Here is a 16935-nt window from a genome sequence, read left to right on the forward strand (position 1 = left end):
AGCGTTGCACCAGAGAACAAGTGCGAGAGCCCAGATCTTGGAAGAAGAAAGAGCTCTAAAAAGAGAGAGAGATCAGCAAGCGGCGCACCAGAGACTCAACAGAAGAAACCAGATCTTGCAGGAGGCAATAGGCCTCAAAAGAGAGAGAGATCAGCAAGCGGTGCACCGGAGGACCAGGGCTGCACGCCGGACCTAGGAAGGTGCAAGACGCCTCAAAAGAGAGAGAGTGGTTCACCAGAGAGCAAGCGCAAGAAATGTGATGTTGGAAGAAGCAGCAGGGCTCAAAAGACACAGAGGACAGCCAGCGTTACACCAGAGAACAAGTGCGAGAGCCCAGATCTTGGAAGAAGAAAGAGCTCAAAAAAGAGAGAGAGATCAGCAAGCGGCGCACCAGAGACCCAACAGAAGAAACCAGGTCTTGCAGGAGGCAATAGGCCTCAAAAGAGAGAGAGTGGTTCACCAGAGAGCAAGCGCAAGAAATGTGATGTTGGAAGAAGCAGCAGGGCTCAAAAGACACAGTGGACAGCCAGCGTTGCACTAGAGAACAAGTGCGAGAGCCCAGATCTTGGAAGAAGAAAGAGCTCTAAAAAGAGAGAAAGATCAGCAAGCGGCACACCGGAGACCTAACAGAAGAAATCAGATCTTGCAGGAGGCAATAGGCCTCAAAAGACATAGAGATCAGCAAGCAGCGCACCAGAGACCCAACAGAAGAAATCAGATCTTGCAGGAGGCAATAGGCCTCAAAAGAGAGAGAGATCAGCAAGCGGTGCACCGGAGGACCAGGGCTGCACGCCGGACCTAGGAAGGTGCAAGACGCCTCAAAAGAGAGAGAGTGGTTCACCAGAGAGCAAGCGCAAGAAATGTGATGTTGGAAGAAGCAGCAGGGCTCAAAAGACACAGACGACAGCCAGTGTTGCACCAGAGAACAAGTGCGAGAGCCCAGATCTTGGAAGAAGAAAGAGCTCTAAAAAGAGAGAGAGATCAGCAAGCGGCGCACCAGAGACCCAACAGAAGAAACCAGATCTTGCAGGAGGCAATAGGCCTCAAAAGAGAGAGAGATCAGCAAGCGGTGCACCAGAGACCCAACAGAAGAAACCAGATCTTGCAGGAGGCGATAGGCCTCAAAAGAGAGAGAGATCAGCAAGCGGTGCACCGGAGGAACAGGGCTGCACGCCGGACCTAGGAAGGTGCAAGACGCCTCAAAAGAGAGAGAGTGGTTCACCAGAGAGCAAGCGCAAGAAATGTGATGTTGGAAGAAGCAGCAGGGCTCAAAAGACACAGACGACAGCCAGCGTTGCACCAGAGAACAAGTGCGAGAGCCCAGATCTTGGAAGAAGAAAGAGCTCTAAAAAGAGAGAGAGATCAGCAAGCGGCGCACCAGAGACTCAACAGAAGAAACCAGATCTTGCAGGAGGCAATAGGCCTCAAAAGAGAGAGAGATCAGCAAGCGGTGCACCAGAGACCCAACAGAAGAAACCAGATCTTGCAGGAGGCGATAGGCCTCAAAAGACATAGAGATCAGCAAGCGGCGCACCAGAGACCCAACAGAAGAAACCAGATCTTGCAGGAGGCAATAGGCCTCAAAAGAGAGAGAGATCAGCAAGCGGTGCACCAGAGACCCAACAGAAGAAACCAGATCTTGCAGGAGGCAATAGGCCTCAAAAGAGAGAGAGATCAGCAAGCGGTGCACCGGAGGAACAGGGCTGCACGCCGGACCTAGGAAGGTGCAAGACGCCTCAAAAGAGAGAGAGTGGTTCACCAGAGAGCAAGCGCAAGAAATGTGATGTTGGAAGAAGCAGCAGGGCTCAAAAGACACAGACGACAGCCAGCGTTGCACCAGAGAACAAGTGCGAGAGCCCAGATCTTGGAAGAAGAAAGAGCTCTAAAAAGAGAGAGAGATCAGCAAGCGGTGCACCAGAGACCCAACAGAAGAAATCAGATCTTGCAGGAGGCAATAGGCCTCAAAAGACAGAGAGATCAGCAAGCGGTGCACCAGAGACCCAACAGAAGAAACCAGATCTTGCAGGAGGCGATAGGCCTCAAAAGACATAGAGATCAGCAAGCGGCGCACCAGAGACCCAACAGAAGAAACCAGATCTTGCAGGAGGCAATAGGCCTCAAAAGAGAGAGAGATCAGCAAGCGGTGCACCAGAGACCCAACAGAAGAAACCAGATCTTGCAGGAGGCAATAGGCCTCAAAAGACATAGAGATCAGCAAGCGGCGCACCAGAGACCCAACAGAAGAAACCAGATCTTGCAGGAGGCAATAGGCCTCAAAAGAGAGAGAGATCAGCAAGCGGTGCATCGGAGGACCAGGGCTGCACGCCGGACCTAGGAAGGTGCAAGACGCCTAAAAAGAGAGAGAGTGGTTCACCAGAGAGCAAGCGCAAGAAATGTGATGTTGGAAGAAGCAGCAGGGCTCAAAAGACACAGAGGACAGCCAGCGTTGCACCAGAGAACAAGTGCGAGAGCCCAGATCTTGGAAGAAGAAAGAGCTCTAAAACGAGAGAGAGATCAGCAAGCGGCGCACCAGAGACCCAACAGAAGAAACCAGATCTTGCAGGAGGCAATAGGCCTCAAAAGAGAGAGAGATCAGCAAGCGGCGCACCAGAGACCCAACAGAAGAAACCAGATCTTGCAGGAGGCAATAGGCCTCAAAAGAGAGAGAGATCAGCAAGCGGTGCACCAGAGACCCAACAGAAGAAACCAGATCTTGCAGGAGGCAATAGGCCTCAAAAGGCATAGAGATCAGCAAGCGGCGCACCAGAGACCCAACAGAAGAAACCAGATCTTGCAGGAGGCAATAGGCCTCAAAAGAGAGAGAGATCAGCAAGCGGTGCACCGGAGGACCAGGGCTGCACGCCGGACCTAGGAAGGTGCAAGACGCCTAAAAAGAGAGAGAGTGGTTCACCAGAGAGCAAGCGCAAGAAATGTGATGTTGGAAGAAGCAGCAGGGCTCAAAAGACACAGAGGACAGCCAGCGTTACACCAGAGAACAAGTGCGAGAGCCCAGATCTTGGAAGAAGAAAGAGCTCAAAAAAGAGAGAGAGATCAGCAAGCGGCGCACCAGAGACCCAACAGAAGAAACCAGATCTTGCAGGAGGCAATAGGCCTCAAAAGAGAGAGAGTGGTTCACCAGAGAGCAAGCGCAAGAAATGTGATGTTGGAAGAAGCAGCAGGGCTCAAAAGACACAGTGGACAGCCAGCGTTGCACTAGAGAACAAGTGCGAGAGCCCAGATCTCGGAAGAAGAAAGACCTCTAAAAAGAGAGAAAGATCAGCAAGCGGCACACCAGAGACCCAACAGAAGAAATCAGATCTTGCAGGAGGCAATAGGCCTCAAAAGACATAGAGATCAGCAAGCAGCGCACCAGAGACCCAACAGAAGAAACCAGATCTTGCAGGAGGCAATCTCTCTCATAAGAGAGAGAGATCAGCAAGCGGTGCACCGGAGGAACAGGGCTGCACGCCAGACCTAGGAAGGTGCAAGACGCCTAAAAAGAGAGAGAGTGGTTCACCAGAGAGCAAGCGCAAGAAATGTGATGTTGGAAGAAGCAGCAGGGCTCAAAAGACACAGACGACAGCCAGTGTTGCACCAGAGAACAAGTGCGAGAGCCCAGATCTTGGAAGAAGAAAGAGCTCTAAAAAGAGAGAGAGATCAGCAAGCGGCGCACCAGAGACCCAACAGAAGAAACCAGATCTTGCAGGAGGCAATAGGCCTCAAAAGAGAGAGAGATCAGCAAGCGGTGCACCAGAGACCCAACAGAAGAAACCAGATCTTGCAGGAGGCGATAGGCCTCAAAAGAGAGAGAGATCAGCAAGCGGTGCACCGGAGGAACAGGGCTGCACGCCGGACCTAGGAAGGTGCAAGACGCCTCAAAAGAGAGAGAGTGGTTCACCAGAGAGCAAGCGCAAGAAATGTGATGTTGGAAGAAGCAGCAGGGCTCAAAAGACACAGAGGACAGCCAGCGTTGCACCAGAGAACAAGTGCGAGAGCCCGGATCTTGGAAGAAGAAAGACCTCTAAAAAGAGAGAAAGATCAGCAAGCGGCGTACCAGAGACTCAACAGAAGAAACCAGATCTTGCAGGAGGCAATAGGCCTCAAAAGAGAGAGAGATCAGCAAGCGGTGCACCAGAGACTCAACAGAAGAAACCAGATCTTGCAGGAGGCAATAGGCCTCAAAAGAGAGAGAGATCAGCAAGCGGTGCACCGGAGGACCAGGGCTGCACGCCGGACCTAGGAAGGTGCAAGACGCCTAAAAAGAGAGAGAGTGGTTCACCAGAGAGGAAGCGCAAGAAATGTGATGTTGGAAGAAGCAGCAGGGCTCAAAAGACACAGACGACAGCCAGTGTTGCACCAGAGAACAAGTGCGAGAGCCCAGATCTTGGAAGAAGAAAGAGCTCTAAAATAGAGAGAGATCAGCAAGCGGCGCACCAGAGACCCAACAGAAGAAACCAGATCTTGCAGGAGGCAATAGGCCTCAAAAGAGAGAGAGATCAGCAAGCGGCGCACCAGAGACCCAACAGAAGAAACCAGATCTTGCAGGAGGCAATAGGCCTCAAAAGAGAGAGAGATCAGCAAGCGGTGCACCAGAGACCCAACAGAAGAAACCAGATCTTGCAGGAGGCGATAGGCCTCAAAAGAGAGAGAGATCAGCAAGTGGTGCACCGGAGGAACAGGGCTGCACGCCGGACCTAGGAAGGTGCAAGACGCCTCAAAAGAGAGAGAGTGGTTCACCAGAGAGCAAGCGCAAGAAATGTGATGTTGGAAGAAGCAGCAGGGCTCAAAAGACACAGAGGACAGCCAGCGTTGCACCAGAGAACAAGTGCGAGAGCCCAGATCTTGGAAGAAGAAAGAGCTCAAAAAAGAGAGAGAGATCAGCAAGCGGCGCACCAGAGACTCAACAGAAGAAACCAGATCTTGCAGGAGGCAATAGGCCTCAAAAGAGAGAGAGATCAGCAAGCGGTGCACCGGAGGACCAGGGCTGCACGCCGGACCTAGGAAGGTGCAAGACGCCTCAAAAGAGAGAGAGTGGTTCACCAGAGAGCAAGCGCAAGAAATGTGATGTTGGAAGAAGCAGCAGGGCTCAAAAGACGCAGAGGACAGCCAGCGTTGCACCAGAGAACAAGTGCGAGAGCCCAGATCTTGGAAGAAGAAAGAGCTCTAAAAAGAGAGAGAGATCAGCAAGCGGCGCACCAGAGACCCAACAGAAGAAACCAGATCTTGCAGGAGGCAATAGGCCTCAAAAGAGAGAGAGATCAGCAAGCGGTGCACCGGAGGACCAGGGCTGCACGCCGGACCTAGGAAGGTGCAAGACGCCTCAAAAGAGAGAGAGTGGTTCACCAGAGAGCAAGCGCAAGAAATGTGATGTTGGAAGAAGCAGCAGGGCTCAAAAGACACAGAGGACAGCCAGCGTTACACCAGAGAACAAGTGCGAGAGCCCGGATCTTGGAAGAAGAAAGAGCTCTAAAAAGAGAGAGAGATCAGCAAGCGGCGCACCAGAGACCCAACAGAAGAAACCAGATCTTGCAGGAGGCAATAGGCCTCAAAAGAGAGAGAGATCAGCAAGCGGTGCACCGGAGGACCAGGGCTGCACGCCGGACCTAGGAAGGTGCAAGACGCCTAAAAAGAGAGAGAGTGGTTCACCAGAGAGCAAGCGCAAGAAATGTGATGTTGGAAGAAGCAGCAGGGCTCAAAAGACACAGAGGACAGCCAGCGTTACACCAGAGAACAAGTGCGAGAGCCCGGATCTTGGAAGAAGAAAGACCTCTAAAAAGAGAGAAAGATCAGCAAGCGGCGCACCAGAGACTCAACAGAAGAAACCAGATCTTGCAGGAGGCAATAGGCCTCAAAAGAGAGAGAGATCAGCAAGCGGTGCACCGGAGGACCAGGGCTGCACGCCGGACCTAGGAAGGTGCAAGACGCCTCAAAAGAGAGAGAGTGGTTCACCAGAGAGCAAGCGCAAGAAATGTGATGTTGGAAGAAGCAGCAGGGCTCAAAAGACACAGAGGACAGCCAGCGTTACACCAGAGAACAAGTGCGAGAGCCCAGATCTTGGAAGAAGAAAGAGCTCAAAAAAGAGAGAGAGATCAGCAAGCGGCGCACCAGAGACCCAACAGAAGAAACCAGATCTTGCAGGAGGCAATAGGCCTCAAAAGGCATAGAGATCAGCAAGCGGCGCACCAGAGACCCAACAGAAGAAACCAGATCTTGCAGGAGGCAATAGGCCTCAAAAGACATAGAGATCAGCAAGCGGCGCACCAGAGACCCAACAGAAGAAACCAGATCTTGCAGGAGGCAATAGGCCTCAAAAGAGAGAGAGATCAGCAAGCGGTGCACCGGAGGAACAGGGCTGCACGCCGGACCTAGGAAGGTGGAAGGCCCCTAAAAAGAGAGAGAGTGGTTCACCAGAGAGCAAGCGCAAGAAATGTGATGTTGGAAGAAGCAGCAGGGCTCAAAAGACACAGTGGACAGCCAGCGTTGCACTAGAGAACAAGTGCGAGAGCCCAGATCTCGGAAGAAGAAAGACCTCTAAAAAGAGAGAAAGATCAGCAAGCGGCACACCAGAGACCCAACAGAAGAAACCAGATCTTGCAGGAGGCAATAGGCCTCAAAAGAGAGAGAGATCAGCAAGCGGTGCACCAGAGACCCAACAGAAGAAATCAGATCTTGCAGGAGGCAATAGGCCTCAAAAGAGAGAGAGATCAGCAAGCGGTGCACCAGAGACCCAACAGAAGAAACCAGATCTTGCAGGAGGCGATAGGCCTCAAAAGACATAGAGATCAGCAAGCGGCGCACCAGAGACCCAACAGAAGAAATCAGATCTTGCAGGAGGCAATAGGCCTCAAAAGAGAGAGAGATCAGCAAGCGGTGCACCAGAGACCCAACAGAAAAAAACAGATCTTGCAGGAGGCAATAGGCCTCAAAAGAGAGAGAGATCAGCAAGCGGTGCACCGGAGGAACAGGGCTGCACGCCGGACCTAGGAAGGTGCAAGACGCCTAAAAAGAGAGAGAGTGGTTCACCAGAGAGCAAGCGCAAGAAATGTGATGTTGGAAGAAGCAGCAGGGCTCAAAAGACACAGACGACAGCCAGCGTTGCACCAGAGAACAAGTGCGAGAGCCCAGATCTTGGAAGAAGAAAGAGCTCTAAAAAGAGAGAAAGATCAGCAAGCGGCGCACCAGAGACTCAACAAAAGAAACTAGATCTTGCAGGAGGCAATAGGACTCAAAAGAGAGAGAGATCAGCAAGCGGTGCACCGGAGGACCAGGGCTGCACGCCGGACCTAGGAAGGTGCAAGACGCCTAAAAAGAGAGAGAGTGGTTCACCAGAGAGCAAGCGCAAGAAATGTGATGTTGGAAGAAGCAGCAGGGCTCAAAAGACACAGACGACAGCCAGTGTTGCACCAGAGAACAAGTGCGAGAGCCCAGATCTTGGAAGAAGAAAGAGCTCTAAAAAGAGAGCGAGATCAGCAAGCGGCGCACCAGAGACCCAACAGAAGAAACCAGATCTTGCAGGAGGCAATAGGCCTCAAAAGAGAGAGAGATCAGCAAGCGCTGCACCAGAGACCCAACAGAAGAAACCAGATCTTGCAGGAGGCAATAGGCCTCAAAAGAGAGAGAGATCAGCAAGCGGTGCACCGGAGGACCAGGGCTGCACGCCGGACCTAGGAAGGTGCAAGACGCCTAAAAAGAGAGAGAGTGGTTCACCAGAGAGCAAGCGCAAGAAATGTGATGTTGGAAGAAGCAGCAGGGCTCAAAAGACACAGAGGACAGCCAGCGTTACACCAGAGAACAAGTGCGAGAGCCCAGATCTTGGAAGAAGGAAGAGCTCAAAAAAGAGAGAGAGATCAGCAAGCGGCGCACCAGAGACCCAACAGAAGAAACCAGATCTTTAGGAGGCAATAGGCCTCGAAAGAGAGAGAGATCAGCAAGTGGTGCACCAGAGACCCAACAGAAGAAATCAGATCTTGCAGGAGGCAATAGGCCTCAAAAGACATAGAGATCAGCAAGCGGTGCACCAGAGACCCAACAGAAGAAACCAGATCTTGCAGGAGGCAATAGGCCTCAAAAGAGAGAGAGATCAGCAAGCGGTGCACCGGAGGAACAGGGCTGCACGCCGGACCTAGGAGGGTGGAAGACCCCTAAAAAGAGAGAGAGTGGTTCACCAGAGAGCAAGCGCAAGAAATGTGATGTTGGAAGAAGCAGCAGGGCTCAAAAGACACAGACGACAGCCAGCGTTGCACCAGAGAACAAGTGCAAGAGCCCAGATCTTGGAAGAAGAAAGAGCTCTAAAAAGAGAGAGAGATCAGCAAGCGGCGCACCAGAGACCCAACAGAAGAAATCAGATCTTGCAGGAGGCAATAGGCCTCAAAAGACATAGAGATCAGCAAGCGGTGCACCAGAGACCCAACAGAAGAAACCAGATCTTGCAGGAGGCAATAGGCCTCAAAAGACATAGAGATCAGCAAGCAGCGCACCAGAGACCCAACAGAAGAAACCAGATCTTGCAGGAGGCAATAGGCCTCAAAAGAGAGAGAGATCAGCAAGCGGTGCACCAGAGACCCAACAGAAGAAATCAGATCTTGCAGGAGGCAATAGGCCTCAAAAGAGAGAGAGATCAGCAAGCGGTGCACCAGAGACCCAACAGAAGAAACCAGATCTTGCAGGAGGCAGTAGGCCTCAAAAGACATAGAGATCAGCAAGCGGCGCACCAGAGACCCAACAGAAGAAATCAGATCTTGCAGGAGGCAATAGGCCTCAAAAGAGAGAGAGATCAGCAAGCACCGCACCAGAGACCCAACAGAAAAAAACAGATCTTGCAGGAGGCAATAGGCCTCAAAAGAGAGAGAGATCAGCAAGCGGCGCACCAGAGACCCAACAGAAGAAACCAGATCTTGCAGGAGGCAATAGGCCTCAAAAGAGAGAGAGTGGTTCACCAGAGAGCAAGCGCAAGAAATGTGATGTTGGAAGAAGCAGCAGGGCTCAAAAGACACAGTGGACAGCCAGCGTTGCACCAGAGAACAAGTACGAGAGCCCAGATCTTGGAAGAAGAAAGAGCTCTAAAAAGAGAGAGAGATCAGCAAGCGGCGCACCAGAGACCCAACAGAAGAAATCAGATCTTGCAGGAGGCAATAGGCCTCAAAAGACATAGAGATCAGCAAGCGGTGCACCAGAGACCCAACAGAAGAAACCAGATCTTGCAGGAGGCAATAGGCCTCAAAAGAGAGAGAGATCAGCAAGCGGTGCACCGGAGGACCAGGGCTGCACGCCGGACCTAGGAAGGTGCAAGACGCCTAAAAAGAGAGAGAGTGGTTCACCAGAGAGCAAGCGCAAGAAATGTGATGTTGGAAGAAGCAGCAGGGCTCAAAAGACACAGACGACAGCCAGCGTTGCACCAGAGAACAAGTGCAAGAGCCCAGATCTTGGAAGAAGAAAAAGCTCTAAAAAGAGAGAGAGATCAGCAAGCGGCGCACCAGAGACCCAACAGAAGAAATCAGATCTTGCAGGAGGCAATAGGCCTCAAAAGACATAGAGATCAGCAAGCGGTGCACCAGAGACCCAACAGAAGAAACCAGATCTTGCAGGAGGCAATAGGCCTCAAAAGAGAGAGAGTGGTTCACCAGAGAGCAAGCGCAAGAAATGTGATGTTGGAAGAAGCAGCAGGGCTCAAAAGACACAGTGGACAGCCAGCGTTGCACTAGAGAACAAGTGCGAGAGCTCAGATCTCGGAAGAAGAAAGACCTCTAAAAAGAGAGAAAGATCAGCAAGCGGCACACCAGAGACCCAACAGAAGAAACCAGATCTTGCAGGAGGCAGTAGGCCTCAAAAGACATAGAGATCAGCAAGCAGCGCACCAGAGACCCAACAGAAGAAACCAGATCTTGCAGGAGGCAATAGGCCTCAAAAGAGAGAGAGATCAGCAAGCGGTGCACCAGAGACCCAACAGAAGAAACCAGATCTTGCAGGAGGCGATAGGCCTCAAAAGACATAGAGATCAGCAAGCGGCGCACCAGAGACCCAACAGAAGAAATCAGATCTTGCAGGAGGCAATAGGCCTCAAAAGAGAGAGAGATCAGCAAGCAGCGCACCAGAGACCCAACAGAAAAAAACAGATCTTGCAGGAGGCAATAGGCCTCAAAAGAGAGAGAGATCAGCAAGCGGTGCACCGGAGGAACAGGGCTGCACGCCGGACCTAGGAAGGTGCAAGACGCCTCAAAAGAGAGAGAGTGGTTCACCAGAGAGCAAGCGCAAGAAATGTGATGTTGGAAGAAGCAGCAGGGCTCAAAAGACACAGAGGACAGCCAGCGTTGCACCAGAGAACAAGTGCGAGAGCCCAGATCTTGGAAGAAGAAAGAGCTCTAAAAAGAGAGAGAGATCAGCAAGCGGCGCACCAGAGACCCAACAGAAGAAACCAGATCTTGCAGGAGGCAATAGGCCTCAAAAGACATAGAGATCAGCAAGCGGCGCACCAGAGACCCAACAGAAGAAATCAGATCTTGCAGGAGGCGATAGGCCTCAAAAGAGAGAGAGATCAGCAAGCGGTGCACCGGAGGAACAGGGCTGCACGCCGGACCTAGGAAGGTGGAAGACCCCTAAAAAGAGAGAGAGTGGTTCACCAGAGAGCAAGCGCAAGAAATGTGATGTTGGAAGAAGCAGCAGGGCTCAAAAGACACAGAGGACAGCCAGCGTTGCACCAGAGAACAAGTGCGAGAGCCCAGATCTTGGAAGAAGAAAGAGCTCTAAAACGAGAGAGAGAAAAGAGAGAGAGAGAGTGGTTCACCAGAGAGCAAGCGCAAGAAATGTGATGTTGGAAGAAGCAGCAGGGCTCAAAAGACACAGACGACAGCCAGCGTTGCACCAGAGAACAAGTGCGAGAGCCCAGATCTTGGAAGAAGAAAGAGCTCTAAAAAGAGAGAGAGATCAGCAAGCGGCGCACCAGAGACCCAACAGAAGAAACCAGATCTTGCAGGAGGCAATAGGCCTCAAAAGACATAGAGATCAGCAAGCCGTGCACCAGAGACCCAACAGAAGAAACCAGATCTTGCAGGAGGCAATAGGCCTCAAAAGAGAGAGAGATCAGCAAGCGGTGCACCAGAGACCCAACAGAAGAAACCAGATCTTGCAGGAGGCAATAGGCCTCAAAAGAGAGAGAGATCAGCAAGCGGTGCACCAGAGACCCAACAGAAGAAACCAGATCTTGCAGGAGGCAATAGCCCTCAAAAGAGAGAGAGATCAGCAAGCGGTGCACCAGAGACCCAACAGAAGAAATCAGATCTTGCAGGAGGCAATAGGCCTCAAAAGACATAGAGATCAGCAAGCGGCGCACCAGAGACCCAACAGAAGAAATTAGATCTTGCAGGAGGCAATAGGCCTCAAAAGAGAGAGAGATCAGCAAGCAGCGCACCAGAGACCCAACAGAAAAAAACAGATCTTGCAGGAGGCAATAGGCCTCAAAAGAGAGAGAGATCAGCAAGCGGTGCACCGGAGGGCCAGGGCTGCACGCCGGACCTAGGAAGGTGCAAGACGCCTAAAAAGAGAGAGAGTGGTTCACCAGAGAGCAAGCGCAAGAAATGTGATGTTGGAAGAAGCAGCAGGGCTCAAAAGACACAGAGGACAGCCAGCGTTGCACCAGAGAACAAGTGCGAGAGCCCAGATCTTGGAAGAAGAAAGAGCTCTAAAAAGAGAGAGAGATCAGCAAGCGGCGCACCAGAGACCCAACAGAAGAAACCAGATCTTGCAGGAGGCAATAGGCCTCAAAAGAGAGAGAGATCAGCAAGCGGCGCACCAGAGACCCAACAGAAGAAACCAGATCTTGCAGGAGGCAATAGCCCTCAAAAGAGAGAGAGATCAGCAAGCGGTGCACCGGAGGACATGGGCTGCACGCCGGACCTAGGAAGGTGCAAGACGCCTAAAAAGAGAGAGAGTGGTTCACCAGAGAGCAAGCGCAAGAAATGTGATGTTGGAAGAAGCAGCAGGGCTCAAAAGACCCAGAGGACAGCCAGCGTTGCACCAGAGAACAAGTGCGAGAGCCCAGATCTTTGAAGAAGAAAGAGCTCTAAAAAGAGAGAGAGATCAGCAAGCGGTGCACAGGACAGCAAGCGCTGCAAACTGGATCACAGCAGAACGAGCAGTCACAAAAGGGACCTGCAGGCACGGACCCTATGAATATTTGCAGTAGTTTATTCCTTTTGCTGATATTAGTGGCCTATTCTTTTTGCTGGGATTTGATTTTCTTGAGTGAAAATGTATAGTTTGCAGGCACATGTGTGACAGCACACAGGACAGTCTTGCTGTTTCTTCCTGGGATGTATTTGACCAGATTAGTGAACGAGAACCATCCATCGGAGTGCCTGAAATGCAGGCATGTCTCTCGTGCCTTTGGAATTTCTCTGAGGACAGGCATTTATTTTGACCCTACTCAAAAATGCAAGCCCAGGCTTTTAAACTTCCTTTTGACTCAGGATCGTGGAAACAGCAAGGAGATCACATCAGATTTTTTGCTTTTGTAAAAACACGTTTAGTAAGATGTTCTAAGCATCGCTGCAGATAGGATTTATAATGTCAGATCTTCAGCTGAGATGGCCTAAAGTAAATGTGTAAGCTGTGTGCGATGTACCAAACAATTCTTATCCAAAATTCAGACTGGCGATTAAATCTCAGTTACTTCAGAGGAGTATTTTAATGTGGCCAAAAGGCAACTGTATATAGAAATACAGAAATATAGAAGAACATTCCGTCCTTTGTCTCTGGAAGATACATCTAAAAGACATCTTTGATGTATAGAAGAGAATTGTTAAATCCTTTTGCTTTAAACAAGAATACGGGCACTGAAATCCTGAAGTAAAATTCAGGGAACCAATCTTGTAAAAGGAAACCTTGTATTTTGCTGTTGCCTTGTCTCTGCAAGTATCCAATCCGAAAATCTCTTCCTCGATACCATTTTGCCTTGTAACATATACAATGCGCCCCCTGAGTTGCCAGGAGCTGAATTGGAAATTGCTCCTGCCAACTGTTTGTGGCCTGGCGTGTATCCGAGTGCCCGACTGCCTCCCTGCCGAATGCATTTTATACTCTGAGCTGAATTCACTCGTGTTTGTTGACTGTCTGGACTATCTTGGTGCCATTCCAGGTTAGTCGTTGAAGGAGCGCAGCCAAGAGTGTAGAGGATGAGGAGGCGGGTCACCTGATCTGTCAGACAGGAGACATGCTCCACGCAAGATGTATAGAATATTTTTCAATGTTTTTTAGTTTTTGAGACAGAATAAGTTCTTTTAGCGTAAGATGTGAGGGGGTTCTCTCTTTCTTTCTCTCTTGACTTTTTGGTTGGGGGTGGGATTGTTTTCTTTTTAATAATCTATTATAGATATTATTAAGTGTATACCTTAGGGATTTTTCCCTTACCCCCTCCCCCCAAAAAAAAAGTATTCAATGAAGTGAATGAACCTACTGGGATGGGATCCCTGTAAATTTACTTTGAAGACAGTTGTCCAGTAACATCTCTCAGACCAGATATTTACAATTTAGAGCACATCCTAGAACAACCTTCAGTGATAGTACTTAGTCCTTCTAATTGTTTGCTTTATCTCTGTTTATTGTTGATTATTTGCTAGGCAATTTAATAGCTGAGTAGCTTCACCGCTTTGGTGACTAAGAGTTCTTTTCTTTATAGACGAGGTTCTTGCTGTGTTGGGTGAAGGTGGTTACTCAAAAGTATTGGAATGCATGGATCACGGAGCGTAAGTCTTTTAATTGGGCTCCTGTCATTTTTCGTACTGAAACTCTCCGTATGAGGTTCAGGAAGTGCTTTCTGATCCTACTAGGCTTTCTCTTTGCTTCCTCGTGTGCTGCTCTCTGTATTTCACTAAGGTGACCGCAGCTGCCAATCAAAATTGTCGTTGGTCCGTGGTGCTATAAGCAGCCCCCAGACATGAGGGTTGTGCAGGGCTGGTGGCTGAGGCAAAGGTTGTGTCTTCTGCAGGCTCAGCCCAGCCTGGTAGAGGTCAGGGCTGAACGGGAGAGGTGGCCTGGGGAGCGTGGGGTGCAGCTGCAGCCCCCACACAGGGCAGACTTGGGCCTGTGCCACCCCAGCTCTGGATAGTGAGCAACGTCTGACATCGTGTAGCTTCTCTTAAAGCATCATCTGCGAGGACGCAGCCCCATTGGTGTTCTAACAGAGCGCCCACTGTAAATCAAGAACATATTTTGTGTTTGACGGCACTTTTGCTGTGTGCAAAGCAGTATGGAAGGAGGTTGTCTTTCCAGTCCCAGCAGAAGGCATTTGACACTTCAGTGACATTTTTACTACTCAGAGGGCTGAAGGCGGCTTGCCATTTTAGATTAACGGTTGTCTTAGGCTGTGAAGTGGGGAAGTTCCTCCAGTATTAGCCCAGCATCCATAGAAACAAAGGGGAGGCAAAAGGGGCTTGAAGAATAATACCTTTTAATATTAAAAGGATCAAGTGTGTTTTCAATATGTAAAGATGAAGTTTTAGTTGTGTTTGCGCATAGATGACTCTGGGTTATATGAAGTCAGTCTGACCTTTTCCCAGAGGGTTTCCAGTGTTAGGAACAGGGCATATGGGGTGATAATGACCCAACAGTCTGACTTAAAAGTACTCATTGTTCTAAACTCCCTTAAAACCTGTCTTTTCAGGGAAGGCAGACATGTTGCAGTGAAAAGAGCAAAGAATTTTGATTGGTCCTCCAATGCGGCTCGTGAGGAAATACAGGTGCTGGAAGATTTAAAAGCATCAGACCCCAGCAATGCCTAGTAAGCACACAAAGCCAACCGTGATGTGTTTTGGCTCAAAGACTTCTTCTAGTGTTCTTCTAGTGCACACAGTGTGTGTATGAGCGCTGCACAACTCGCTGTTGCAATGCATGTGTTTTCCTGCTTTTGCAGTCACTGTGTCCAGATGTTGGGATGGTTTGAGCACCATGGACACGTCTGCATTGTTTTTGAGCTCCTGGGGCTCAGTACCTCTGACTTTATGAGCGTCAATGACTTCTTGCCATTTAACCTGGACGACATTAGACACATGGCTTATCAGATCTGCACCTCTGTCAACTGTAAGTGTGTTTCCTCATTGCTTTATTTGTTAAAGTTTCTTTGCAGATCCCGCTACCTGTGTGAGTTCTCTTGCAGTTTTGCACATGAAGAAGTTGACACATACAGATCTGAAGCCAGACAATATTGTCTTTGTGAAATCTGACTACGTAGAAGAGTACAACCCCAAACTGGTAAGTTGCCATCCTCTTCCCCACTCTCCTCCACCTCAGTCATCCTCTGCGTTCATCTGGTCACTTGCATCCCACCACCTTTCATTTCAGGAATGCACTGAATGCAGACTGAGAAAACCAGACATCAGACTTGCGGACTTTGGGTGCGCCACTTACGATCATGATTACCATAACCCTGTGGTGACTACTAGACCTTACAGAGCTCCCGAGGTGGTCCTAGGTCAGTGGAAGGCTGTTTGTTTGACTGATCTTTCACGTATGAGTTTTTGTGTGCTATTGAATGGAGCTAGAGAAGTGCTTGGTGTCTTGCTTGAGCTGTTGAACTGTTTGCAGTCTGCTCTAAACATGAACAACCTGAATCTTTTCACAGAGCTCGGATGGTCCCATCCATGCGATGTGTGGAGCATAGGATGTACTCTCCTGGAATACTACCGTGGAGTCTTAGTATTTCAGGTAGGCAACTCTATGCCTCAAAAGCATGCAGCATGCATAGCACTCCCCAACTTGATGAACATAAGCTACGGAGAGGTGGGGACTAAAGGCAATGGTCTGTGCGAGAAAGTAAGCTGCATTTCTCTGTGGTGCCAAGTTGAAGAGAACAGAAGATGTAGGCCACAAGGAACGTTCTCAGCAGCAGATTTTGACAAGTTACTTTCAGTAGACCTTTTGGCAGCGTCTTGAAATGAAGGGTCGCCCTGTTAACTTCTGGAATTTACAAGGCACCTTAATACCAGATGTGGCTTCATCTATCACCATCAGCAAATACTACTCAAAGGATTGAATCCTGTCCTCTTGACAGTATTGCTGAAACGGAACTTGAAGAAGAGAGGAAGAAAAAACACCAAGGCAAGATCAAGGGGAATGAAATCCAGTAGCTTCTAACTTCTTTCAGGAAACAGAGAACTCGAGCCTCTCATTTTTTTGTCGATCAGTTTCAGGTTATTGTTTGCAGGGTACAGTCAAAAATGAAGTCAGGCTGGTGTGTGCTTCTTGATAACTTCCTCTGAACAAGGAACGAAAAACATCTCTCTTGACTTCCTTGCAGGCCGATGACGACATAGAACACCTGGCAATGATGGAGCGATTATTTGGGCCTTTGCCGCATCAAATGATAAAGAGAGTTGTGTCTTCAAAGAAGAAGAAGTATTTCTGTAATGACTGTCTGGCCTGGGATGAACGCAGCGCATCTGGGCAATATGTCTCGGGGTGCTGTAAACCCCTGAAGGTAAGATTGCAGGGGGAAGATGCTTCTGGGCAGAGGAGCTCCAAGTGCAATTCTAAGACTGGAAGCCCGTGTTTTGTTGTTTTCTTCGTGAAGGAATACATGACGTGCCACGATTCTGACCATGAGAATCTGTTTGATCTGATTGGGAAGATGCTGGCATATGACCCAGCCACGCGCATTACTCTGGAAGAAGCACTGGAACATCCTTTCTTCCTCCCATTGAAGCAGGAAAATAGCACATAGCCTCCTATAGCTGATGCAGACAAAGTTCTCTGTCTGCCTGTTAAGGAAACTATGTTGAGTGGTGATTGTTTGTTTGTGGTATCTTAGGTATTTATTTATTGATGCTGAATTCAAATGCGTCTGTTGGAATAAAATTTATTTAAAGAAAAGACAGTGATGAGCCCGGTTGTGTTTCCCCAGTAAAACAACATCTCAGGACACTTTTATCGTGTGGATGAGAGCACCCT

The 16935-nt window shown here is 49.6% G+C and overlaps 1 protein-coding gene across 4 annotated transcripts in view; it reads left to right on the forward strand.

The window, feature by feature from the left end:
• LOC128852521 (dual specificity protein kinase CLK1-like) overlaps positions 1-16722 on the forward strand; it is a 42190-nt gene extending 25468 nt beyond the window's left edge. For 2 of the 4 annotated variants that reach the window (XR_008450407.1, XR_008450405.1), the window contains one exon: positions 15611-15749. Coding sequence is in view for 2 of the 4 variants with exons in the window: in XM_054070131.1 (XP_053926106.1) it covers positions 14850-15069; positions 15146-15460; positions 15611-15921 (846 nt within the window). In the remaining 2 variants the exon portion in view is untranslated. Of the gene's footprint in view, positions 1-14490; positions 15070-15145; positions 15461-15610 lie in introns of those variants that run through there. The other 2 variants (XM_054070132.1, XM_054070131.1) reach the window with 2 other exon arrangements.
• Positions 16723-16935: the final 213 nt, after the last annotated feature.

This window comes from Cuculus canorus, chromosome 6 (assembly GCF_017976375.1).
Source record: "Cuculus canorus isolate bCucCan1 chromosome 6, bCucCan1.pri, whole genome shotgun sequence".
In the NCBI taxonomy this organism is placed as follows: Eukaryota; Metazoa; Chordata; class Aves; order Cuculiformes; family Cuculidae; genus Cuculus; species Cuculus canorus.